Genomic DNA, 25,952 nt, shown 5'->3' on the forward strand with positions numbered 1-25,952 from the left:
AGCACGTCCTGTGCCCCAATAGGGGACTTTACGGGCCTCACGGCCCCCGGACGAAAAATATACATACATACATACATACATAGATAAGTATTCCTCCACATACAGAAGAGACATAACAAATTACAGCAACTTCCAATGACGCACCCCAGTCAGTCTGTCAAAGCAATGCATCGGCCTCTAGGATCATCTACACCGGGACGATTTCTCCGGTACCGTACGCGACATTCTTAACCCTCGATTCAATCTGTAGAGAATTACCCAGAACGCTTGGACAGCGTGGCTGATTACTTGTAGTCAGATCTAGGTTACATTTCTCGTCGACGCCATATTTGCAAACGGGGTCATTGATATTGTACAATTGATAATTCTGCGCGACCCAGCTCGTAGGCTGGCTGATGCACGACGAGACATAATTCATGCTATTGGCGGCGGACTGGGGCAGTTTACCTTGGTGAAGCAAATGTCGACATTCCGATGTGTCGACGATCTCGTATGACATTTGGATCCCTCCACCGACCTAGGGGTCGTCGATGGCTGATGCACCGAAACCTAGGAAGTTCCAAGCATCGTACGAAATATCATACGCACCCCCAGACTTATCAATATGTAGAAGATGAAGGGAGCGCCCCTCATTTGAGACTCTGACGCATATTCCATCGCATCCGACGTCCAAAGGCCAGTAAGCGACACGATTCGTATCAACCTTACAGCCCAAGACTCCTACGGAGCTAGAGTACTCTGCGTGGGGGGTAATGAACGCGAAGCTACGAGAAGTCAGACGACTAGCGTAGACATCTGATATCCAGAGAGAAACAGTGTAGGCTAAGAAAGTCGGCCAAAGTGGCGAGGCTGACCGCATGTCGAGAGGTGAGGATATTACGTTGGAACCACGGATAAATCTCTACGGGACCCCGGTCAATAAATGTACAATGGGATGGACCCGATGGAATGGTCTCCGGCATCAAGAACCCCAAATGACAAGGTGGCAGACGGATGCGGATCCTCTCTTAACTTTCAACTCAATTTGGACTTGATCACGTATGCTATAAGACCAATAACCGCTGAAATAGTCAACGATGTACAACCAGCCATCTTCTTCCGGCTGCGGGTCAGGCCATCTATTAAGGCGGAAACTTCAGCTATACGCCGATATTCCGGAAGTGATTTCAACAAGGTTAGACAGAAAGGCCCCAGTGAACGAGACCGCGGACCTGGAGAAGGCAGAATGGTTTCCTTGGTTTCAAATATAGAATGAACGACTAACGAACAAGAGACGGGAAGTTAGGAGTCTATTGATAGTTGATTGTATCTACCTGACTAGATTAACTTAAACTTGCTTCAGCTGGCTTTTGTGAATCCGTATTCATGATTTGGTTTGGTTTTTGATCCCTATCGCTAAGTCAATCATTGTGAATATTAACAGGGTTCATGGTAGCGAGTAGTGTATCACCGCGCTTAAGAGCTTGACCGTGGGCACTTACGTGGCTTCAGGGATAATAATACTCTGCAGTTGTATTTAATTGAGCAACATCCTTTGTGGCCGACAGCATCTGCGCTTGCATCTTCTTCCATCTCGCTGCTCCGTAAGTAAACCAGGGCTGAAGCGACAGCTCGTGGAGCTCTCTAAGGCCGATACCGGAGGGACGGCCCTGGATATCATGTTTTCTTTTCTGACCCACGAACGCGTCTAGCTGAAAAGACTTGATCCCTGGTAGTGAAGTCGCTTTTGTAGTGGTCGGTGATGATATTGCATCTTTCTTTCTTATTTCGTTCTTGGGCTTGGACACTTTGGGAGACTTTTCCTTGACTAACGGGGATGCATTAGGAAGCTTATGCTAAGAAATATCATCCAAGATGGCTACAGTCTTATTCGACTCTGGCCTTGTATCGAGCCTGTCGTGTGATTGTGCAGGTATGTTTCCCGTGTTGGTGTTCGCGACTTTCAGAGTGTGTTCGTTGTGATATGTCGGAGACATCGAGCTCTGGTCGCATTTTAGGCGACCTCCTTCTGATTCTTCAAGGCGGGGAATGATTTTCATCTGGGGCTTGTCGTCCTTCTGTTGGGGTTCAAGTGCTAGAACTTCAACCGTAGCCTCGTAATCGTCTGGCGGATAATGAGGTGAGCTCATAATGGAAACAATCACATCATCCGCTGCACCTGCGCGGTCGTCGGTGATATCACACTGGATCCTTCCAGAGATATCCCCTGAAACGATGCCAAGCGCACACTCAGGGAGACATTCTTGATTCTCGGTTTTTTGAGATAGCCGCGAAGACCGACGCAGAGCTGACGGTTTCCTGTCTTGAGCATGCTCTATTCTCATTTTCTGATGAGAATATTTGTCGTCTTTTATGACATTTTCACGTCTTGGCCTCGGCACACATCTGCCATGTCTTTCGCCTCCACAGGTAGAGACAGACCTGGCGATAGAAGCTGATTTCTTCCTCCTTTTACAGGAGCTGTCATTTGCCTGCACGTCCTTAATTCAGTTGTAGAGTAGTTCAAATTATTTCAAGCGACTTTGCAAGCCACTGCGTGTTTAACTTACCGAAGTGGGAACACAGACTAGAATTTCTTCAAGGGTTTCTTCACAGACCATGGTTATAGATACAAAATAGGGGCGTGAGTACTGGCGTTGCTTAGGTAGAAAGTGTAAGTTCAGATCGTCGACGACCGGTATTGCTGAGGGGAATACGATTGCGAACCATTTATTGCCATACGATCGTGGAGGTGGACGAGCCACCGTATTTAATGCTTTACGTGAGGAACTAGCAGCAAAAGCTCAACCTCTCTCATTGGCCTTCGTGCCCGTCTAAAATTCGAAATGTATGGACCAGTTATGTGGGGCAAACAGGTTCTTGCTGCGGAGCATTGCCACTTGCAGGCTTACGCTAATTAGCGCCAACAACAGTCTTGCGACAATTTCTATGGGCACGAGTAAAATGTTGGAGCCCGCCAGTGTTACGACCCTAGCGGTTACGTCACGTGTACCCCACAAAAACTCATGCAAGGCATCAGCCCCTCAACGGTTACGGACCAATCAGAGTTAGATCACCTCACAGACAGGATCACGACGCTCCAGGAACCTCCGTGATCCAGGATCACCGTGATCCAACTACCTCAGTGATCCTCTCAGATCACCTCTAGTATATAGACCACATTCGTTAGCACTTTCATAGATCTAGCTCACCAGCTATCAATAAGACTTCTTTACATCAATAAGCCTAACACGCATTACTTGATCATTAAGAGACGTGACAACCAACCCGCTCAGTATTAACGCCCTACGCCATCTGCAAACATAAACCTAGTACGGACTAGTTTCCTGTTTGAAACCACATTCGTCACAGCCAGGTGGCTGATGTACGCAGCGGTATATTTGGCAACTCCTGCCTACGCATTCGTAGGTTTTCGGAGAAATACAACCCCAAGGTGTTTAATGAGTAAAAGTAGAGTCTTGTCTGATGCTTTTTCGCTGCAGCCTGCCCTCATGGTTGTCTTCAAGGAAAACAAGATCGTGAGTGTTAACAGGGCTAGAAACTATGGTGGAGTGTCGAGGTTACTTGAAGGATGTCATGCTATGAACAAGGCGCGAGGAAAGATTTGAGAACATGAAGATCAACAGTTTCTTGATCTCCAGAGGATCAATAATTATCAGACCCATACCGCCTGGTTTGTTTTCGTAAGTAAAAGTCTCCTCAAGCACAATCTACATTTAAAATACTTATAACTCGAACCTAATAGGACAAAGTTGAAAAAAAATTTAAAAGTGTTTAGAAATTACTTTATACCGTTAATAACTATCTAAATAGCAATTAATTAATTAAAATAAATTTATATGAAATACACAGTAAAAGACATACTTTATTGTATATATTAAAATTTTATTTTCATTCTTTTACTTAGAAATAGCGATTTTAGTGTTATGTTTTACCTCTTTTTCATACCTAAAAGAATATTGTACTTAATTTAAACATCTAATTTAGGCCGCTTTTTTAACCTACCTAATCAACCTATTTAGACCTACCTATAGGCAGGTTATAAGTAGCTATAGGTGGGTAATTTTAAGCCTTAATTGACTTATTTAGAGAGAATTTAGATAATTTAATTAAAGCAGCCAATATTGTACCTTTTTTCTGGCCAAAATAGGCCTCCTGTATAGTTGACGCATGACTATTATATGTATATAAGTTGTACGAGTTGTCCACATATTCTCAGGGCTGACAAGAAGACATCTACGCTGTAGCCTGAACATGACTTCCACACCAGATAAGCTAAAGCAAGAACCGCCACAAGACGACGTCCCGATGGGTAGCGATGATGGTACTGAACAAGAACAAGAAAACAACTCTGGCTTGTCTAACCAGACAGATGGCAGTCAACCTAGCCAGCAAGATACAAATCAAGTTACTCAGAACAATGAAAACCAACCTGGACAACAGGATGTAAATCACGGTGGTCAGAACAATGGAGAACAACCTGGCCAAAACAATGTAAATCAAACTGCTCAGAACGATGGAAAGCAACCTGGTCAAAACAATGGAAATCAATCTACTCAGAACACTGAGTCCAGACCTGGGCAAAAGGATACAAATCACGTTGGTCAGATCAATGGCAATCAATCAACTAACGAAAACCCATTTTTATCTGGATTCTTCAAGCGTAAAGTGGATAAAGACAACTCAGCCAACAATGCCAGGGCTTTCAGTCCAGTAGTAGAAGACCCCAATGCTAAAAAGGCGAAAACAGATCACAGCTTTAGTTTTCATCCATCTGCAAAAGCGAAGACCGCTCCCTTCTCTCCACGGGCACAAACGACAACAAGAACCTCTCCCTTTCCTGAAGATGATGGAGTTGGCGACCCTGACCTCGAAAAGGATCTAGTCGGCAGCCAAGCTTGCCCTGAGAACATGACGACGCTTGGGCTTGTGAAAGAAGGGAAAAGGCCGAGATACCTAAATGAATATAGAATTGATGGCCGAAGCATCTTACGAATTGAAACCTTGAAAGACGGCAAGTTCAACGAGAATGCCGCGGAAGTCTTACCAGTAACCGGTGGGAAGTATCAAGCTCTACATGCGGATAAGAAATGGCGTGACGTAGCTTACGTCCTGGGCGTCGCAGCATTTGGGAGCGAATTGAACTACGAAGACTTTCTATGCAAGCTGGATCCAGAAAACCCGTCCAAATTCAAATGGATGCAAACCGTATTGGTCGGAATTCGATGGGTTGATCAGACAGTCACATTTGTGAACCGTCAATGGTGGCGCAATAATTATGAGGCAAGGGATCTGTCCGCTAAGCAAACGTATCTGGACCGCAAGGAAGACGGATACCGTTATTGGTATAAGACGCGCGATGACCCTGAATGGAGGACTCGAGTGAATCACAAGGCCTTCGAGGACTACAGGTTATTCAAGTGGGCCTTTTTGTATGAGAAAAGGTACTATCAGGCCATGAATCCTGGGGAGCCGTTTGAGATTCGAGATCGCACCAAGTCGCCATCGCCCATGGATGGTGAGGTTGCCAAGTTTAGGGCGATGACGGTTGAGGAGAGCCCGAGTTCGAAGATCTATCAGTCTGTCGAGACTCCTCTACTCGACGATGACGAAGGTTTTGATTCGGATTCCCGACATAGCACCCAGTCACGATATAAATCATCGAGTCGGCCCAAGGCGCATCGTGACGCCTCCCAGCGGGTGGAGCCAAATGGCTCACCGCGTCCTCGAAACAAACACAGGCTCAGCACAATGAGACGGTTTCAGCAACCACTGGGAACCACACCTCGCTCTATGGTAGTGGCTCATTGATGGAAAATAATGGCCAGACGGTTTTTTAAAATCAACAACAGCGACAGAGGATCAAGAAGCTTGCGGGATCAAGCGTTGTTTTGCTAGCCGCCGTAGTACGATTCCAACAACCATGACAAGTGCCAGGTCAAACATAAGGACGAAGCCTTTTCTTCTCCGTCGTCACTCCTTTCATTATCAAACCGATATTATCCTTTCATTTGTAGATGCTACTAAGGCTTATCCCATGGCGCCTGAATTGCCTTGTATTTATATAATCTTTACCTTTTGCTCTGTTTCTAGCTTGCAATACTTTTTTTGCATTCTTGTTTATATCTGTAGCTATATTTCTTCTCAATAGAATACTATAACCTTTCAGTTTCATTTTTGTAATAGTAATATCAGCAAGAATAGCTTTAGAATCTGACGTTCATTTTCTTTTCTTCTATTTTCCATCCTCCTTTTCTCTCCCCATAACAGAGCCGTACAAGAATCTGTTTTCGAAGCCGTCCGTGTCAATTGACAGAGGAATCACTGCATAAGCATGGACCACAACTCGCCTATCATGAGGCACACTTTGACTTCATTGAGCGTGCTCGACATAGCATTTGCCGTCGTAGAAAAGTCTAGCAAGCTACTACGGTGGACTATACCATTCCGTGATACCATAGAATGTGTATACCCTGTTGATCGATACTCTATTGGTATGTCACCGATCTCATTGTCGGCCTTGTGATGACTACCTCTCTGCAAATATAGAGCACAGAACTGACAAGGTGAAGCCAATTAAAACTGGCTTGACAAGTGAGGAAAGACAACTGTAGGAGAGATTCAGCCAGGCGATCATATCCGTCATCCTATCGTTAGAACGGTCTCATGATCAAATTTGCTCATGTATCGCAGATCTTGGCAAAATCGACATAATCAGTCGACTGTATTAAGGTCTCGAGGTTCAATACAACAAGCCCCAGCCAATCTCAACTTCATCATCATGATTCATGCGCTCCTCTGCAGCGTTGGAATTATGAACAACAAGCCAACAATGGGCTTTCTCTCCTGTCGAGAACTTCATTTTGCATTCTGCACTCTGATACTTTGGAGAGACTTTCATTTACTGTGTCTCGGGCATGAGATTTTGTAAATAGAACACAGTAGAGATTCATCTTCCAGAACAACGAAATCACGTGAGGCAAGTTCGACAAATCATTAGATTCGTTGAACATTGCAACCAAATGTACGTACTGTACGTAGCCTAAACATTGCCAAGGTGCGATTGCAAAACGACGTCTTATTTCTCGCATCTCACCTGTCATAGTCTAGTGGCCAGAATGAACAGCAAAACTACGACGGACATGCTTTTCTTACCTGGTTTCATAGCCCATTCGTGGTGCCCAAAGTCGGCTGAATCGGACTTTACTCTGCAGTATACAGGTTACTCGCGGCCAGTTTCCAACTTGAGGGAAGTGATGAGTCCAAAAACCACTTTCAGTGCCATATAAAGTGGCACAATGAGTACCCAGTTGGTAAGTCTTCCTCGCACTCACGTTGGGGAACGCTCTCGATACCAGTTTCATAGAGCCAATGGATGATTACGAACACTTTCAGCATCTCGCGTTACGGCCACACACCAAAACGTCGCTGGCACTGATGTCGGCAGCCACGCGCGTAGCCCATAGACGATTTGAAAATTGTACTTCCAGACTTCTTTCTACTGATTTAACATCATTTCCGCCTCACCAACTGGCTACTCAGGAAGATGTCGACGAGTCTTTACGAGACTTGGTCGGTCCGGTGGATGAAACCTGGACTCAACGTGTAAACAAGTTGTCGCAATTGAAGCGCCCCCCGGAAGACAGCAGGATCACCCAGTCGATGTGGTATCTGCTACGCGGTGGCCACCTTGATTTCGGGATTGTGGAGGATTACCTACAACTACTAAGGTCCACAAGCCACCATGTAGAGATAGCTCCAGCTCGGATGCTTCGGCACGATCAAAACTGTATTCAAGAGACGGAAGGGATTGACCATCCCATCATCATTCCGTTCTGTCATGAAAACAACTGGGCGTTTGCTGTTGCGTACTCAGACTGCGTCCACTGGTATGACAGTACTCCCAATAGTGCTACCCTTGTACCTCCCATTGCTGGTGCGCGACCCGTCGTAGAAGGGTGGCGGGGGCCTCAAAATAATAACCTGGCAGATTCAGGCGTGTTCATGCTTATGGGCATCAAGCTTATATTACAGCGCAAACCTCATCTAAGCCAAAGGGTCGCAGATGAGCTCAACCAGTCTTTCCGTTCTTGTATATTTATCGAACTTCTTTGTCAAAAGGTTCAGCCGACCTCTACAGACCTACATCATATCAATTTAGAGCAAGTGTTAGATACAGGATACTTATCCTCAACCGCCGACCAGATAAGCCACGGACATGCGTTAAGTGATGGACAACAAGAATCGTCCTTCTTCGAAGATGCGATGGCTGCGACAATAAGTGCAACTCGAGCCATTTCCTCGGCATCTTCCATGATATGTCAAGCGGAAGAAGCCAACGCTATGAGCAGAAACCCAGAGCTGGGGCCTTCCACGGACCCTGACCGCCCCCCAGGACTTTCCAGTTTACAGCCACAGCATCCGGCCAACACGTTGCGCAAGAGAAGGTCGCAACCAAGGGCCACAAGCGAGAGAGCAGAAGGCGGCGTACAGCGAACTTTGGATGATCGTAAAGTTATTTTAGATAATCTCTCACATGCCATACACTTCAAACGATCTGCCCTAGTGTCCTTTGCAGATGATCCGATTGTTCTCAGGGCACTTCTAAGGTATTCAAGGACCAGTGGGAATCTTCATCGTCGCTACCACGCTGTCCTTTTCCACTGGATGGCGGAAGATAACGAGCGAATAATAGAAATGAAATCAGCGATGGGGGAGGATGCTGAGAAACGCATGAAGAGAGATTTATGGAGTTGTAACTTCTGGAAAAAGGTAAGTGATATTGGTATGAAACACGGCTTGGGGCCCTTGGTACCACTCTGTGCATTTGTAAATGACTTTAGCGGTTATCGGTTGTCAGAGGACGCCCAGGGTCCACTGATTAAAGAACTTGAAAATCGGTTGCAAAACGAAACCGACATGTTGCGTATATGGCTTCAAGATGCACGTGGACTGTGCGAGGCCATATTAGTAGGACCCACGCCTGTTGCTTCCTTCAACATTGATAAATATAACTTTCAGGCTGAGTTCGACATAACTGACGATCAATTTCGATTCTATGTTTGTTCAGGGCTCAACTAGGCAGAGAATCCAATAGGTTCTAGAGTAACCTTCCCAACAAGTCGAGGCAGCTCAAGAAGTTTGGATCAAATAGCATCGAACAGTCTATGCATAGGGTTTCTTCCATTTGAGTTCATTGACCCAGTGCGCATGAGTCACCAGCTATCATGAGTTACGTAACAGGCCTGTGAGCGGAAGATTAGTGACGTTGGGGCTACGTTCTTTGTGTCATGTTCACTTCAGACGATGTAGATTCTATACGGTGATCTAATCTTGGCGCCAATATGCATATTAGTAGACCTTCTCAGAATTGAGTTAGAAATAGTGGATCAATCGATATCTGCATTTTCCGTGCGCGCGCTAAGGCATTTCGAAGCTACTCACTTCACGGCCAGAAAGTCCCAGAACCTGTCTGCTGGTATGTAGTTTAGAGATGACTGGTCGGTTCTGGTAGCATTGCGACCTCATTAAGCAGCGTTGATTGTGATGATAGAATGAGTTCAAGCTTTCGGAGTCAACGTCTTACCGAATTTAGAAAGTACCGGAACGATCCATAATTATGCGGTCGCTAATTTCTATAGCTGCTGCTGTATTGTCACTAACTTCGGCTTTTTTAGATAGTATAGTATGTACTAAAAGTCTAGATCGTCATATTGTGTTGGAGTCCGGATTTAGTCCAGATGCGATGTCCTGGACAACATATGTTGACCTTGAAAAAGCCAATCATGAGAGGCCGCGTGGCATGATAAGTCGCAAGCATAAAGAAAAATATGGCGATTATCACAAATTTGAATAGAGCCCCGGCCCGCGTCCTCTTTTCTTCTTCTTTTTCTTCTTTTTCTTCTTCTTTTTTTCGGCTTTTTTTTTTTTTTTTTTTTAAAAAAAAAAAGAAAATCCTTTAATAAACACGATACGTCCAGAACACGCTTGGCTCGGTTGACCGGCTTCGGGTGGAATTGTACGTCTTACATTCGTTGTATGTTAGCTGAAATAAGTATAATATCATACTGCCAATAGTGACCTCTCTTGTGCTTGTCTGTATTTGTAGTCGCTAAGACTCAGTGTGATCAATGGAAGAGCTGCTAATTTCGTCTTCGCTGCGCTTTCAAATTACTCAACTAAATTTGACGCAACAGGCCCGAATAGGCTTGGCCCCAAGTTATATAGGATCTGATGAGACCCGCAAGATCCTAGATCCCTCAAACCATCTAACCTAAAATATGTAGGCAGTTCTATGGCTCTGGTATGTTTCGCTGGCAAGAGGCACCTGCACTTCCAACTATGCCATATGGATCTCGCAGGACAGGGCTAAACTAAGCGAGACGTTGGGGCAAGCTCTGCCTAAGCTGGACTATGAAGATATTTCAAACCTTAATCCTGGTGTTGATGTCGGTATGGCGGCTGTTCCTGGAAAGCGATACAAGATCCCTTACCATGCAAATATGGCACTCATTCCACCAGCCTCGTGGTCTGACAATTGCCCGAAAACGTTGGAGCTTCATGGTGCTACGTCAAAAACGCTTGCAGCCTTGAATCAGCCCAGTTCAATAACTGCAAGGGATAATCATAACACGTCTATTTCTAGATTGAATCAATTATCGATGCACACGGAAGCTTTTGGTGGTGGTCTGATACCGAGAGCAGCGCCTGATACGACCACGGATGGTCCTAAATCAACAGAGATATCTAGCACTATTGAGACACGAACAAAGCCACATGCGGCCACAGGGACAGCTAGTTCTATTTTATGCTGGAACGAGACCCAAACGACGGTATCTAGCTTTGTCTCAAGTCCAACATCAAGGATTGAGTTTGCCAGGTCGTTCTGTGATCGACTCCAGAATGCGACTTTTGACGCAGCTCATCCCATCCAACCATTGCCCTACGGCGACACCCTAATTGGAATGCAGGTATTGCCCTCATGTCCAAATCTTTCCATTGGGGCGGAAAACATGGTTGCGTGCCGTTGGGTGCTTGAGAGTATCAACTATAAATGCCCGAAAGCGGGTGGGACATATACGAAGGATTGCGTATTGTACTACTTTGTCAAACGGTGAGGTGCGCTGAGGAAGGTATTAAGAGATAGTTTCAGTATGTCATTCTATTTTTATCCGGATTCATATCCCTCAATCACTTAGACGGAATGCTTATATCCTGTGGGATCCCTGCCTCGAGCTGTGCCTCCGTGTTCTATTGCACAATGACATCGCAATATGAAACGTAGAATAGAGTTGTTCCAGTTCGGCTGGCGGTATTCGTAATTGCTTATATTGTCTTTGTATGAACCCTGTGTGGGTAAGACTACAACGCTGTGTATTCATGCTTTTCGGTTCGTTCTTGCCCCAAAGGATTTCACGCAACAATGCGACTCAAAACTTACTCTGGGAGTTGTTGGTATAATACTATATAGTAAGGGGAGAATTAATTTTGTTCTTTATTATATCATCAGGTGCTTAGAAGTATTTGAGATATCATATAACCCTCCTACGGTAGATTCTATAGCAAAAGTGTTGCAAGTCTAAGCTCTAATATTACATTTCCCTTACTAGCCCTGGCTTGAGAGTCTTTACCACTTTATCTCTGTCCAGATTCTCACTAATATCTGATTAAGGAAGAGTTCCTTCCCTTCGTCTGACAATGAGCTTGGCGGACGCACATATAATGATGTAAATCACAAGCAACAGCAAGCAAGACAAAGCACCTGAGCAAGCCTTTCAACGTATGGGTAACAATTAAAGGATACGGACTAGATAATAACTAAAGGCTGTTCAGCAATTCGCAAGCATGGGGCAGCGCAATATCACAAAGATCTCTCCATCGTTTTCCATAGCTTTCTAAATTCTTTCAATCATACTTCAGTGCCTCAGGCGCAATACAAGCGCAGCTAATATACACTGGCTTCAAGCTTCGGGAAGAACAACTCTCAAAACATTTTAAACACCAGGCGTGCTTTTTGCAAGGTTTCCACATGATGTCAGCGCCTTCGGGAAAGTTCCCTCTACAAAAAGAGCATCGTTGAGCCGATACAGGCAATGTGCATAGGTATTCAGGGACTGAAACGCACTGAAAAGCCATGCCTTGAGCAGACTTATTTTCTTTCTGCAGTGACGAAATTGATGCGACCAGTTCAGCATAAGTTGCTGGGGAATCTTCTTTGATTTCTTGGAATATGCGTTGTCGATATGCTTCGGGTGAATCAATCAGAGCCCAGATCAATATGTTCATGTCAGAGGTTCTCCACGCTGTTTTCACTATTTCAAAATAGTCCTCGTAACTACCCTGATCTTTGCATTCATGTAAACTTGCTCTTAGCCGCCATCTTTCGCGTTGAGCATAAGGGTTAGACACCCATTCCATGAGACACCATGGGTTTCCGTATCTACTCATGATTTTTTATCGCTTTGCTTCTTTCCTTGGTAACTGGTCCCAAAACTCCCCTGACGACAAGTACAAGATCGACTGGGTCACGTTGTCCTTATATGTTTCCACCGTTCATTCCGATTTTGCGCCACAGTGTAACTCCTCGACCCAACTACTGATGTTGCTTCACTGCATTGCAGTACCACGGAACAGTGACCGAATATGTGAATCTAAATCACCTTAACTTGAGGGCCAGCTTTAAATGACAACCGGCAAAAGATAGATGGAAACAGAGTGGACACGCACTGTCAAGTTCACAAAGGGGACAAATTTGTGAAATGATCAGAAACAAACATTGTGTGAGGCCGATTTCGGCCTGCATATGCAAGGACCAAGATGTTAGAAAGGCGTGATCATACGAACCAGGACGGTCAATAGAGCAAGAATAAGCCCGCATGAGTTATGTCAGTGCATTCGCTGTGACAGTGGCTATGTACATGGCTATTGTATCATGGAGGCAAAGACATCTTGCGTTCTGGTGCGCAAAATGACAGATATGAGTTTCATTGACTAGTAGTAAGGTGATCCCTCTTGCGGCTGAGGTAACAGTCATTTTGTTTGGGAATTTCAGAGCTGATGGATCTGAGGAGGCGAGAGAGTTTAGTCTTCCACTTTTATCACTGAAAGAAATGATCGGGCATCAGATATTGATTGTGTTATCAAGCAAAGTCAATTGCTTTGTCGGGAATACATAGAATTATAATGTAATACATAAGAGAACTATCTGATTATTTGGTATTATTATCCCCCCTTACATGCTAAATAAAAACATTGTGTTGTTGAGGGGCGGCCTTGGTTTATCTAGTTAATATGTCGAATACAATTGTCTTTATTTGAAAATGTCAAGGTGGGAAAAGCCTGATCGTCCACGAAGTTCAGGAAACCATCTTCCGTACTGTGCCAATCAATCATTGAAATGTTCATACGCTAGAACTTTGATGCTAACGGTGCGTTTGGCGGTCTGTAGAGCTGGAGTAGACAGAAGTGTACGGGTCACTAACTGCCGGAGCAGTCTCACAAAGGCAAGAAAATCGTCCAGAGTGTAAAAATCACCCCTTTCCACTACCTCGTCCCACGGCAGTTGTTCTGGTGAACGGATGTTATCGTCGATTTCCACCTCTACGAGCCGAAACTCGTCTGTTTCGAAGACTTTGGGCTTCGGCCCGTCAAATTCTTCTTTCAATGATACCCGATGCTTTCGCTTAATGCGGTAGTTGATGAGCCATAGCGTTTCCAGACCCCCAAATCTTGCACCATATACAATGTAACAGCATAAGGAGACAAGGCTTCTGATCCGGGAGGATTCGTGAAGGCTCGAAGCCCATGATGGGGGGTATTGCCAGCCTACGTGCGGTATCTGTAGCAAGCCCTGGGCTGTGTTGTTCGGAATGACATCTTCAAACAAAAACCGACTGAACATGTCAGGATCATCTGGTTGGAGAATAAAGAGGTCCTGGCTTGGAGACACGATAATACTGCGCTACTGGGAAGAGTCGCTCTCTGGTGCGTCGACCTCGACATTCGAACGGCCACATCTCACCTTCGTCCGGATGACTATGGGCTTGGTGGGGCCGAGTATATCTCTCATGACACGATGTGACTGCCTACAGGCACTCCAGAGACCCGAGTCGATCAGGTACGTCGAAAAGTTGTTTTTAGTCCATGAGGCGGTGATTTCGTCAAAGCCATTGAATCGACTGGACTGGGGGCCAAAAGCCCACTTGGGAGCGGTGAGGTAGTAGGAATCGGCCCAAGGAACTTCCGGAGCGCCGTCTTCATGCGGTTGACTTCTATGACCGCTGCTCAAGCTGAAGATTTGTACACCTGCCTTTGCAGGACGAGCGGCGGAGCTCCAAATCTCTATTTGTAGCTCTACCGGGAGGTTTCTGAAGCAATGAAATGAATCAAGCATCCTGCTTATCATGAAGTAGCCGAGGAAAATTCGCAAAAAATCGAATTAACTTGTAGGATTATCTAGTTCCTGTGACATTTCAACATCAGGGCAATCAATTCTATAAAAGCGTCAAAGCACTTCTAGATCTATGCTCGATACACCCGATAGCTATCGCAAAAAGGACTTTAGAAACTATCGTATGTTGGGATCGACCGCCAATGCAAGACTCGTTCTGCTTTGTATGTGTTTGACCTAAAATCGCTATTTTTAGTCATCTTCCAGGCTGGAGTGTCTACCATAGGCCTAATACTTGAACATATAGTAAAAAGGTCCAAGCATAGCCGGTGAGATCTGAGCACTATGGTTCGATGGCTTAACATTGAATGAGAATTGGGAATGTACACATAGTCGCTAAGAGATACTGCGTGGTTGATGTAGTAGTTGATTGGCTGTGAATAATGTTCTCAAGCATATACTTCAGCCTGGCAGTAAGGGCCTCTTTCCCTTACATACCTGGTCATGGGTATCATTCATCCTTTTTGCGTATCCAAGTCCATACTCCCAGGATTCCTCCAAGAAAAGAAAGGAAGAGGCAAGGCCACTAGGCACGCCGCTTCGCCGCTCGCCATCTCAAGTCACGATCGCGATGAATGACATTGGCATCCCCCAGTCGCGGCACAAAGGTATCATCGCGATGACTAGCCCTGGTATCAGCCGCTTCCTCCTGCTCTTTAAACCTTGCCTCATCATCCAGGGCCAAATCCTCAAGTGAACTAGATGACAGTTCGCGCTTCCTCAATTTGCGAGTTGACCTGATACCACCAGTACTTCTAGACTCTCTATCCTTCTGCGCCTTCTCAGCGCGTTCCAAAAACTCGCAGATAGTGGCAAAAGATATGGATATAGGGATATTTGGTATGCCTTGACAGGATTGATCTGGCGCGAAGTCGTGGAGATATAGCGTCAATACACTGCCCGTATTCAACGGCTCTCCACCAGCTGTCCGGAAAGGCTATAATAGGTAAGTCAGCTATTGTTTTTGGCAAAATCAGTGCTGCGAATTAAAAAGACCTTTTCTTTGATATTTTGCTCGATTACCAATACGAAGGCGTCAGGATCATCACTCTCTGGGTCTCGATCAAATCGAGGCTTCCAGAGTGAGATAGTGGATTGAGTATTCCCATAATTGATGTCAATGCAGATGACGGCTTTGATATTACCATCTGTGTAATGGATATACTGCCTCGCAAGCTTGGACAGTTGCTTTTTGTCCTGCGAGTATGACACTTCGAAAACGAGGCCAGGATACTTAGCCCCCTCAAGCCTAAATTGGCCATCTGGCTGGCGACGCAGCTCTTTCGGTATCGTGTCTCCATTCTCTCGTTTCTCCTCATAGGGAAGGAAAATTCGAGAAGAACCTTCTGTATGAAGCTGTGAAGTAAAGCCACGAACTTTACTATTCTCGCGACCAATTCTCAATATTTCCTGCTCTATAAAGCTGACCAGCGAGGCAGCGAATTTATCGTGGATTGGAGAAGGCATACGCAAAATAATGCGGCCTGATTTTGGTTCGTAGTCAAACCGTTTGAATGCAGACTCAATCTGGTCGGAGGCGCTGGCATACTCCGCCGGGTTTATAGGAATGTATGTCAAAGGCTCAAGGTCGCAAGTCTCAGCTTTGCACTTAACTTCGAGAAGCCGTCGCGGTAGATTCGGACTGTTTCGAATGCGTTCAGCCTCGATCGTCGCGGGAGGTGAAGGAAGGGCTGTGTGCTCTGGTGGAGTGACTTTCCGAGGTGACTTGAAGTATTGGTGCTGGGGTGCTAGTTCTAGAGATGGTGGCTCTCTAGATTTCTCCCATCTATTTTCCATGACTGGGACTGCGAAAAGCAGATGGTTGAGGCCTCAGATGGTTGATGTCGGTTGCGCTATCGTTTGTTGTTTTGGTCAAGTTTCAAGATGACGTGACACGCGTATGTTTAGCGATGGCGCGGAAGAATAATGATGCGCTGAGGTGCCGTGGTCATTTACGTAACCGACTAGGTTAGCCAACCACTAAATCAACAACATCTGTTCATAGCCAATAAAAATACCCCATATTTATCGTACACATGTACTCCGTAATAGGGTCTTAAATACGTTATATATATATTTTTATGGGTTTTAAGTCCTTATTGCTGTAATATCTATATTTAAAGTTAGATGTTATTAGTGTTGCTCTTAGGGACTCCACTACAGGCTCATTCTGCTCTAGCAGTGTTTGAACTAAAATCGCTATTTTTAACTATCTTCCTGGGTAGAAAGTGCGTAGTCTCTTAGCGGTGTTTTGTTTCCTTCAGCCAGTATAAGTTCATCATGAGTGCTTGAGGTCCTTTTTGACGAGCGCAGTCACGTCGCATACTGATGTGCATAGGGGCTTTAGGCTGAGACACTAGCCAGCCAGCAACATGGCACAATTAAGTCCATCTTTGCATGATGAGTCATTACTCACTTACGATGAGGCTACCTGTCTGTCTCCACTCCCCGCTGTTAGCGCTGTTCTACTGGAAGTTTTTGAATCTGTGCGCTGTCGACTGCCACATAAATTGTCAAAGATGCCAAATTCTTATTCCAAACCAAACAAAGGCGGAGTACTGGATTTGAAGTAATATTTAATGTATTTGATACAGGATATAAAATTGGGGATCTAACTTGCTCCCAGCCTACCCAGAACCTGGTGAGCGCCCAGGTAGTGGATCTGACGAATAAAAGTCTTCACTGATACTACGGAGTACGCATTAGTGAGCTACCCCCTTCATTATTTCAAGATCTGCGATGTTGAGTTGAAGTTTGGGCGTTGATTGCATTGCATGAATTGACTAGATGTGAATGATAGAAAGATAATCTATGCTAGGGAATAAACATGCGATGTATTGTTTCTCATCAATCGTGCTGACCATGCTCGGACACTGACCCCAATGGCACAGACGTAGAAAGCTCTTGATTCTGTTTTATATTTTTGTCGAAATGCAGAATAAATCCCAATCAATTGGTGATGTCCTAACAGACCCCCAACTCCTCGTGTACTCCATACCCTCCCATTTTCCCGTCCATTCCCCTCTAACAAAAAACCCCATCACGCTGAACAGCTCTTAGAAGCATGTCCGTTCGTCTCCGACTTGCCATCCTGAACAGTCGTCTCTGTCTCAATCTCAAACATCAACACAGCCTGGTACAGCTGTCGGCCATATGGACTGTGAACCCAGATATCCTGAGGCCATTGACGATGCTGGGATTGGATTGTCATTGTTCGGCGGTGATCATAGTCGTATTCTAATTCTTGTGCGCGGATGGAGGATGCCTCGACGTGGTGTCGAGAGTGATCTATAGAACCATTTGCAGATCTGGTAAACGTTGTTGGAGTTTGCAGGCGGCAGCTTTCACTCTGCTGTTGTACTTTGTTGCCGTTCTCGTCAATCTTTTGGCACATGATGCGTAGTTTTTCCCAGTGATAAGTGGATTTATAAATATTGTTCTTGAGTTGGTTATCTTCACTTTCTCGTGAGGATTATGGACTTCATATATACCTGCTGGCCTGCGGGAGCATGGATGCGGGAATTTTTTTTTTTTTTTTTTTTTTTTTTTTTTTGCCAGCAGAAGCAAATGTAGGTCTTGTCGCCAATCACGATCCTCAAATACCTCCTCACATCGTCTGAGACTGTTTGTATCGAATGCCCTTATGGTTTGTGTAACACAAGGGCTTCCAATGCATTTGAGGCTTGCATTTCGGCTGGTCTGAGCTGCGGGGGATGAAAATGGAATCGTACGAGCGCGGCAATCGCACCATGAATGTTTCTCTTTTTTGCTTCTGTTGGAAAATGCGAAATAATATTTGTATTCCATTTTTTAAAGTATTTAGTGATGGTGTTTTAAGCATTTAGACTAAGCTTAACTTCACGCTGTACTCTGGTACAATTTAGACCAGAACAGACAAGCCCAGGTACACTCCCTGTGCTTCTTACAATCGGCCATTCATATCCGGGCCGTAAAAAAGTGAGTGGCAAGAAAACGATCGTCATTCGCAGGTTATTGGTGCCCGCTTTTTGTTGCTCAGATTCAATAGGTCGGAATCTCGACCAGAGCTAGCCCGGCGCGGCGCAGAGGACATAATGACCAAAAAACTGAGACAGACACTAAAACATGAATGCAAGAGTCTCGATATGGAATATCGATGCCCGATGATTATCGGAGATCATGATCTGATTGCTCTTTTAGTTTCAACCATGTTCTGTTGAACGGGTAGTTGGATTAATTTCCCGTAGTGAGACTTGAAATTCCTGGTTATTGGAATGTTTTAGCGTGATCGTGGTTTTTTTTTTTTTTGTTTTTGGGCAGGTTTGGCAAGAAAAACAACAACACAAGGCTTTGTGTGCGACGACACCGCATTCAAGCCAAACGACGAGTTTTACTACAATTTCAGTCACGCAGCATAGATAAATCTAACATGTATTCAATGTCTCATGCCGTCAATCGCACAAATCTGAAAAATAAATTATATTAATTATCCCTCAGCCCTAACCTGCCTCGCTTGTTATGTTAGCAAAAAACTAACAAATATTCCGAGATGGTCTAGGGTAGTTAACTCTTCTAATCTATGACGCTAATCTCCACGCCTGAGCCTTGTCTCTTCAGGCGGCATAAAGCTCCGGCGGGGTCACGACAGGGGTGTAGGACCTATCAGAATGAGCGCTACATGAAGTACATTGACACACACCTAAATTTGCGTGTGATAGAAGTACCAGCAGTCAGCCGTGTTACAAATAGCTACATCACATACTTTGCAGCCGTACACGATCTGCACCCTTCGTTTATTTCCTGGTATCGGCTGTAGATAACCTCCTTTTTCCTTCTTCCTTTTAAAGGGTCGGGCCTGACCCTGCCGGAAGCCTTTGCAAGCCTTGCAGCTTGAATGTATGCCCCGATGGACATGATTGATATCTCTTTGTAGGTGAATTTGCCGTGCTTCTGTATCCTCGATGTCTTCTTCCATTCATGTACGGCCTCTCTTCCTTATGTGACTTTCAGTTGCGTATCTGTTGAAAATGGCATTATAAATGCACTCCTTCCAAGCTTTAAGCGTGCTATAGGGCTTCTAACGAGGCTGCCGTATTTTCTTCTGTAAAATGAAGCTATTCGCAAGTGCGACTTCAAGGAGGAAAGACCAAAGCAACGCTTGCCAAGGACCGCGCCGGAATCGGTGCTAATACGTTGTATAAGACCGTATCTGATCGTCGCGGTTAATGTGATTTATTTCATCGTTATACTGAGCGGCAATAGTAGGAATAGGGATTATCTTGAAGCTATCACTATTGAAGACCTGCTGCAGGCGCTGTAACTCTGCCTTTGTGCCTCTTTTGGCGGGCCTTTTCCTCTTTTTTGGTGTGCGCTAGTAAGGGGCTCTGCTAAGCACAGTTGAAAGGAAGAGCATGATGCTGCTATCTTTCCAAGCGATTTGGATGACCTAGGGAGAAAGGAAAAGGACAAATTAGTAAGGGAAATACAGGTAAAGCTGTCTATACCTGTTTATCTTGTGTTGGGATTAAATACACCTCATTATATTGCAAAGCTATGCCGTTAGGAGCTTTTCCGGTCTCTTTTATATCCTTTATCTCGGTGGTGATGCCGCAGTTAGGGCGTGCCGTGCCTGTGGCACTGTGGCCAAGCTGCCGAAGAAGGCGGAAGAGCTGCGGCAATGAGAAGAGGTTATCTGTGAAGACGTGATATGTCTGCGTTACTAGCCTTTTGTAGGTGAACCACGACGCTTTGTGTATTGTTGAGAGGAATCTTGGTCCATAGCTTTCCCTTCTTGCCATATGGTGTTAGTGTAGGTAGCTCGACTATAACAGCCTTGTATAGTAATGCCTTCACGTGCCAAAGCCACTGCAGAAAGAAGCCCTGTTGGGCGATAACCCAGACTTTGAACCCCATAGGCGTGGGTTTATTCTTGACGACTGTTGTCTCTTTTGATCTGCCTGTAAAAGGGATCATATACTTATCTATAGTGAGGTTAGTCCCTGGAGAATAGAGCTTGATAGATACGCTTTATATGTGATTAGACCACTCTTTAGCCGCTTAGAAGGTCTTTAGAAGGTCGCTCTTATCCCTTACATCGAGCTTGGTGTAGTTAACAGTGCAGAAATACCTCGTGATCAGCTCGAACTTCCGTAACGGCATGAACTTAATGATTGAGTGAAGAGGGCGCTGATCTCCTAGGCTAGGGGACTTCCAATGGTCTTTGATTGATATCTCCCTATGAATTCCTAGGTAAATAAGGACCCCAAGCCATATATAAGCTGTTGCGGTGGAGATGCCTTCCCACTTGAGAATGCGGGACTGTTTAGAAAGGGGGGTATTCTAGTTGTCAATAATCCTATTTTCAAGTAAGTAAGTAGCCTAGCTGTTAGTGTATTTAATCTATGACTGTATAAGGGAAATAGGTACGAAAAGCTGGAATAATTCAAGTGGTTTCTTGGGTAGAGGGTTGATCTTGAAATCACGATATTCTAGGCTGAAAGGTTGAAAATCATCACCACAGCCCTCTTCGGGCGGAAAATTAGGCATGCCGGTGGGGTTATCAGCCGCCCTCAAAGGCGGGGTATTAAAGCTGTGATCATCTATATAATCAGGTATCTCTTGGGAGCTTATCGTTTTAATTAAGACGCGTTAGGGTCAATTTGTAGGAGGATTTTGATGATTTTGGCTGTGTTGAATGAATAAGCTGTCTGACGAGAACTTCACGTACTCCGCAGGTACTAACGTATTTCCCCATCAGTCCGTACACCCCTAGACCCCGCACACTTTTCCCACTAAAAGCTAGTATTTATAACTATAAAAATAAAATACTTATAAAATAGCTATTTAAATAAAAAGGAGAGTTTTTAGATATTTAAAGGAAAGATTTTCTTATTATAATATAAAATATCTTATATATAAGTTATTACTTAAGTTATATAAGCTTTAATATTTAATATTTAGTATTTTAACTTTTTAAAATATATTTAATTTATTAATTATATAAAATAATATTTAAAATAATAATATTTCTATTATATTATTTAACCTTTAATAAATATATATAAAAAATTTTATCTTAAATAAATAAGTAATAAAAATATTATAAATAAATTAAAATTAAGTATTTAAAACCTATTAAAATATATTTTATAAATATTTAAAATATTATATATATTAAACATTATATATATTAAATATTATATATATTAAATATTATATATATTAAATATTATATATATAGAAGTAGCTTTAAAATTAAATAACTTATATAAAATAAAAGTTTTATAAAATAAGTTTAAAATAACTTATAATTTTAAAATTAAAGTTTTCTTAAGAGAATATTTAAGTATATAAGTTTAAAGCCTTATATTAAAGTTAATAAGGCTTTTAAAATACTTTTCATTATATACAAGTATTTTAATTTATAAAAATTAAATTATTTATAAGCTTAACGTTATAAGTATTTTTATAAGTATTTTTATTTTTATTTTAAAATCTAAAAATTTATATATTATTTAAAACTTAAATATTAAATTAAATTTAAATACTTATTAAAATATTTTAATATTTCTAATAATAAATAAAGGCTAAATAAGTTAATAAAAATAATATAAAAATTAAGTTTATATTATAATAATTAAAAAAAGCCTATTATATTTAAATTCTTAACTTTTATCTTAAGATTATTATTTAAATTTATAATAAAAGATTATATTTTAATAATATAAATTAAAAAAAGTAATATTTATATAACTTAACTCCTAAATAGCTTAAATAAGAAAAATCTAAAATTAGAAATTCTTTTATATATTTTTAAACCTTTATTATAAAAGCTGAATTTTGGTGGGAAAAGTGTGCGGGGTCTAGGGGTGTACGGACTGATGGGGAAATACGTTAGTGTTGTTAGTAAGCAATGTGGGGCGAGTGACCTGCCGGAGCCTTATGCCGCTCAAAGAGATAGATAGTCCTGAGGTCGCCAAGCCTAACGAACGATTTTGCTCCATTAATGCCCCTTTGCAGCCAGTCGGGTCCCAGGAGAATCGGGATTCCAAGCTCTCAGTGAGAGGATAATGATATGAATACTTGGTCCTTGGTCACCAATACCCTCACTTTTAGCGATAACCAGCTTATTTACTTTTGCCACCCTCTTCAGAATTTTTTGTGCCCGCCTGGCAGCCTACCCGAGAGTGTTTATGAGTCTATCCAATGAGAAGCTTCGTTAGTACTACCAGTTAGCGATGTTCCCTTCATCATCATTTCGATGTCTGCCAAGTAAAAAGTAGCTTAGCTACAGACAAAATTGGCAACTCAATTCAAGTTGACAACGTTGATAGCTACTATGCCACGATGACTAGGTCAATATGATTCGGCAAAGCTTGATCTTATAGTGGCTAGGAGAAAGGAGCCAAAACCTCACATGGTAACACATGAAACATTGGAGACATTGGATATGAAAAACCGGCCCATTTTGGCCAATATTCTTCTAAGAAAAGGCTTAAATTTGAAGGGTTCGTCGTCCGATATTTGACGTGACTGTCCAAAGATTTATAAGATCACGGCGATGCGCAAACCGGCAGAAGAATAAGCCTGCCTGGTAAGAGTCTTATTATAAGACTTCACTCTGATAGCACTCTACCCCTACATCACTAGACCGCAAGCGTAGTACAGAAGGATTTTGATTTTCTCTCCCCAACTGCGGTGTGACTGCTGGATAACCCTTGATATTCTTTGAAGCGTGTACATCCGCTATCTATCCCCACCAATAGGATGGCTTGGAATACCAGCGAGAAAGCCCTCGAACTCTTCATTATCCAGATCTGCTGTACCATACTTGTCTATCTCTCGGCATGCTTGCGGTTCTGGGCACAATCTGTCATTATGAAAGAGCATGTAATATACGACAAATTGATGTATATATCTGTGGTAAGTTCACATTAAATATGAAAGGTGTACCGCGTATAGCTGCACTATTAGCTCTTTACTTAGGTTTCCTGCCCCCGAATAATGGCAAAATGGCACTGACTGTGGACCCTTTTATCAGCTCCTCTATACTGCCCAGGTTATCATCATAGTACGCGGCATAGTGGACGGCGGAATTGGACAACATGCGGACAACATTAGCGGGGTAGAGATTGTCAAAGGCTTCCAAACTTGGTATTTCGGAGAACTAATATATGCCATTCTTTCATGCTTCACCAAAACATCGGTAGTCCTGTATCTCCATCGCCTTTACATCGGCGAACCATCAAAAGGGGCTATCGTCAATAGGCCTATCCTGAGAATATCTTTGATCGTCTGCCTTGTCTGCGTCTGGGCTACGTCGATTGTGTTTTTCTTGACCAGCATTTTCCAATGCTCCCCAGTTGGCTATTACTGGGAGCAATTCAAGCATCCCGTCAGACCTGGCACATGTTCAAAAAGTATCGTACCCATTGCTGGTATAGTTCTTAGCGTTGTTCTGGCCCTCAGCGATTGGATCTTGGCTCTAGTAGTGCCCATTATGAGCCTATGGAAATCATGGCTGCCGTGGCAAACCAAAGCTGCAATCCATGCTCTGACGAGCTTAGGCGTACTGTAAGTGTTGTTTTACATTTTCAATTTTCTTTACGTCGGAAACATCACTGGTGTTGAGCCGTTAAGAGCTCGGATGTTCGGACAGCTCTCCCCGTAGACTCGTCTAGCCGATTGGCAACGATGAGACTACTCATGGGGCTATGTTCGAGGACAGGAGGAGCCATATTGGTGTAAATTCAAAGTCCATTACATGACTGACAATACATGGATATGCCAGAGCGGGCGCGGCAATGATCGTACGCATTCCCTATATCAAGATGCTGGATCTTACTGAAGACTTTCTTTACGAGACAGTGTAAGATCTATATTCAGTTGCGTTATCTCAGGATTGTTCACTCACTGGTATACAGAGATGTCGCGAAATGGACGGTCATAGAGGCAACTCTAGGAATTGTGGCCGGGTGTTTGCCAACCATTTGGCCATTATTGACGGCGATGAGGTCCAGATGTGTCTCATCGAAGCTTGACTATGTGAATGATAAACCTTTGCAACATGGTGGTAGAGTCGAAAGAGGGACGAAACAAGACACCATTCAGAATAAGCACGACACCACTCAGAATAACCGCGACACGATTCTTATTCACACAGACTTCTTCCTTTCAGAAAGTTTTGTTAATAATTCCGATAATCATGTAAGACATGACCCAAACGCTAGTTTTAGACATGACCAATGGCGTCCATAGAATAGACCGGTATAGCAACTTGCCAGCTGTCATGACCGTAATGTAAAAGCTTAGAAGTCCTCAGACTAAAGAAGAGGGTAGGAGGTAAGAATACAAGAGACTTTTACTAATAATACCAACAAAACAAACGACTTGTCGTATGTATATGAATTGACATACCGCAGTAGAGTATGGCGGCCAAATGACAAAGCCGACGGCTCCCAGCTATTTGCACTATGAAATTGTCTCATACACTTGATGACCACATGCATCCACCTCCTGATCCACATGTCTTATATGGCAACTCACCCGTGCACATCCCCATCCAGGCTCCAGATATCATCGTCCGAAGTCTCCCATCTCAAAGTCTCATTAGAACCTCCGTCCTCGTAAGTACTATCATCGTCCGTGACGCTGTGTAAGCTGGTTCCTTTACTACTGTTACTGCTAGATAGCGTACTCCAGTCGTAAGGCAAACCGTCGTCCACATTTTTCGGCGGAGTATACCATTCAATCGTAAACTTTTGAAGTTGTGGCATCTTGGCAAAATAAGAGAGGCGCTGGATGTATTCCATCAATTGCCCGCATTGACAGTCCTGCCTTTCCACCTTGATCGTAAGGTCGCGTACGAGTATTTCGACCGCAACAGCATCTTCCCAATCGCCAAGCATATCATCTAAGAAGCGAGAGAATCCGCTCAAAGAGATTATGAATGAGTTCTCTTCATAAAACACCCTTCGAGCTTCTAGAAGAAGATGCTGTCGAGACTCATCGTTATTGAGGAATCTTTTTAGAAGAAGAAACCTTCCAATACTCTCCTCATCTGACCAAGCAATAGGTTCTTGCACCACGACTGGATCCTCCTTCACCAAGTACTTACAGAGTACAGCGCGGCGATCGTCTGATGGCATCTTGGAAATGTCATCGAGGGGTCTCCCACCTGTCAGTTGAGTGAGATCATCATTAGCGGTCAGAAGCTGCATCGCTTTGGCCTTGTGGATCACTGAAAGTGGCTGGCAGATGTCAGCAGCTGTGACTTCGACAAGGATCTGACCCGGGGTTATTTGATTGTCGATGAATAACCAGAAGATCACTCACCTGGGGAAACTTGTGTATGCTCTTTCCTGACTGGGAGAATGATTTCAAATGCGCGCCTCGCATTCTTATTTCTTACAAGCGACGAAATGGAATAGGAGGAGATTGAAGAAACGGAGGCTATTCCTGTTGAAAGGCAGATATATGCCAAACGACTGCCTCAAGGCTTCGCGTCCCTTTCAACAATATAGAT

At 43.6% G+C, this 25,952-nt stretch overlaps 9 protein-coding genes across 9 annotated transcripts; 3 read left to right on the top strand and 6 right to left on the bottom strand.

Annotated features, from left to right (window-relative positions):
* Positions 1-187: 187 nt before the first annotated feature.
* FOIG_16562 (uncharacterized protein) lies at positions 188-499 on the bottom strand (the record flags this gene model as incomplete). The annotated part of the gene is made up of 1 exon (XM_031218024.1): positions 188-499. One exon carries the CDS (start codon positions 497-499, stop codon positions 188-190), a length of 312 nt encoding a protein of 103 aa, XP_031052251.1.
* Positions 500-1,076: 577 nt separating this feature from the next.
* Positions 1,077-1,250, top strand: FOIG_16563 (uncharacterized protein; the record flags this gene model as incomplete). The annotated part of the gene is made up of 1 exon (XM_031218025.1): positions 1,077-1,250. One exon carries the CDS (start codon positions 1,077-1,079, stop codon positions 1,248-1,250), a length of 174 nt encoding a protein of 57 aa, XP_031052252.1.
* Positions 1,251-1,274: 24 nt separating this feature from the next.
* FOIG_16564 (uncharacterized protein) lies at positions 1,275-2,600 on the bottom strand (the record flags this gene model as incomplete). Its single annotated transcript, XM_031218026.1, has 3 exons — positions 1,275-1,389; positions 1,482-2,327; positions 2,550-2,600. The coding sequence occupies 2 exons, from the start codon at positions 2,598-2,600 to the stop codon at positions 1,836-1,838; spliced, it is 543 nt and encodes a 180-aa protein (XP_031052253.1). The 3' UTR covers positions 1,275-1,389; positions 1,482-1,835.
* Positions 2,601-4,254: 1,654 nt separating this feature from the next.
* On the top strand, positions 4,255-5,755 carry FOIG_16565 (uncharacterized protein; the record flags this gene model as incomplete). The annotated part of the gene is made up of 2 exons (XM_031218027.1): positions 4,255-5,645; positions 5,698-5,755. The coding sequence occupies 2 exons, from the start codon at positions 4,255-4,257 to the stop codon at positions 5,753-5,755; spliced, it is 1,449 nt and encodes a 482-aa protein (XP_031052254.1).
* Positions 5,756-7,371: 1,616 nt separating this feature from the next.
* FOIG_16566 (uncharacterized protein) lies at positions 7,372-9,081 on the top strand (the record flags this gene model as incomplete). The annotated part of the gene is made up of 1 exon (XM_031218028.1): positions 7,372-9,081. The coding sequence occupies one exon, from the start codon at positions 7,372-7,374 to the stop codon at positions 9,079-9,081; it is 1,710 nt and encodes a 569-aa protein (XP_031052255.1).
* Positions 9,082-13,551: 4,470 nt separating this feature from the next.
* On the bottom strand, positions 13,552-14,392 carry FOIG_16567 (uncharacterized protein; the record flags this gene model as incomplete). Its single annotated transcript, XM_031218029.1, has 1 exon — positions 13,552-14,392. The coding sequence occupies one exon, from the start codon at positions 14,390-14,392 to the stop codon at positions 13,961-13,963; it is 432 nt and encodes a 143-aa protein (XP_031052256.1). The 3' UTR covers positions 13,552-13,960.
* Positions 14,393-14,975: 583 nt separating this feature from the next.
* FOIG_16568 (uncharacterized protein) lies at positions 14,976-16,246 on the bottom strand (the record flags this gene model as incomplete). The annotated part of the gene is made up of 2 exons (XM_031218030.1): positions 14,976-15,386; positions 15,473-16,246. 2 exons carry the CDS (start codon positions 16,244-16,246, stop codon positions 14,976-14,978), a joined length of 1,185 nt encoding a protein of 394 aa, XP_031052257.1.
* Positions 16,247-17,489: 1,243 nt separating this feature from the next.
* Positions 17,490-17,843, bottom strand: FOIG_16569 (uncharacterized protein; the record flags this gene model as incomplete). The annotated part of the gene is made up of 1 exon (XM_031218031.1): positions 17,490-17,843. The coding sequence occupies one exon, from the start codon at positions 17,841-17,843 to the stop codon at positions 17,490-17,492; it is 354 nt and encodes a 117-aa protein (XP_031052258.1).
* Positions 17,844-24,757: 6,914 nt separating this feature from the next.
* Positions 24,758-25,924, bottom strand: FOIG_16570 (uncharacterized protein). Its single transcript, XM_031218032.1, has 2 exons — positions 25,763-25,924; positions 24,758-25,677 (listed from the first exon to the last, which is right to left on the bottom strand). The coding sequence occupies exons 1-2, from the start codon at positions 25,823-25,825 to the stop codon at positions 24,970-24,972; spliced, it is 771 nt and encodes a 256-aa protein (XP_031052259.1). The 5' UTR covers positions 25,826-25,924; the 3' UTR covers positions 24,758-24,969.
* Between the last annotated feature and the right edge of the window lie 28 nt (positions 25,925-25,952).

The sequence above is a fragment of the Fusarium odoratissimum genome, assembly GCF_000260195.1.
Source record: "Fusarium odoratissimum NRRL 54006 unplaced genomic scaffold supercont1.93, whole genome shotgun sequence".
Classification (NCBI taxonomy): Eukaryota; Fungi; Ascomycota; class Sordariomycetes; order Hypocreales; family Nectriaceae; genus Fusarium; species Fusarium odoratissimum.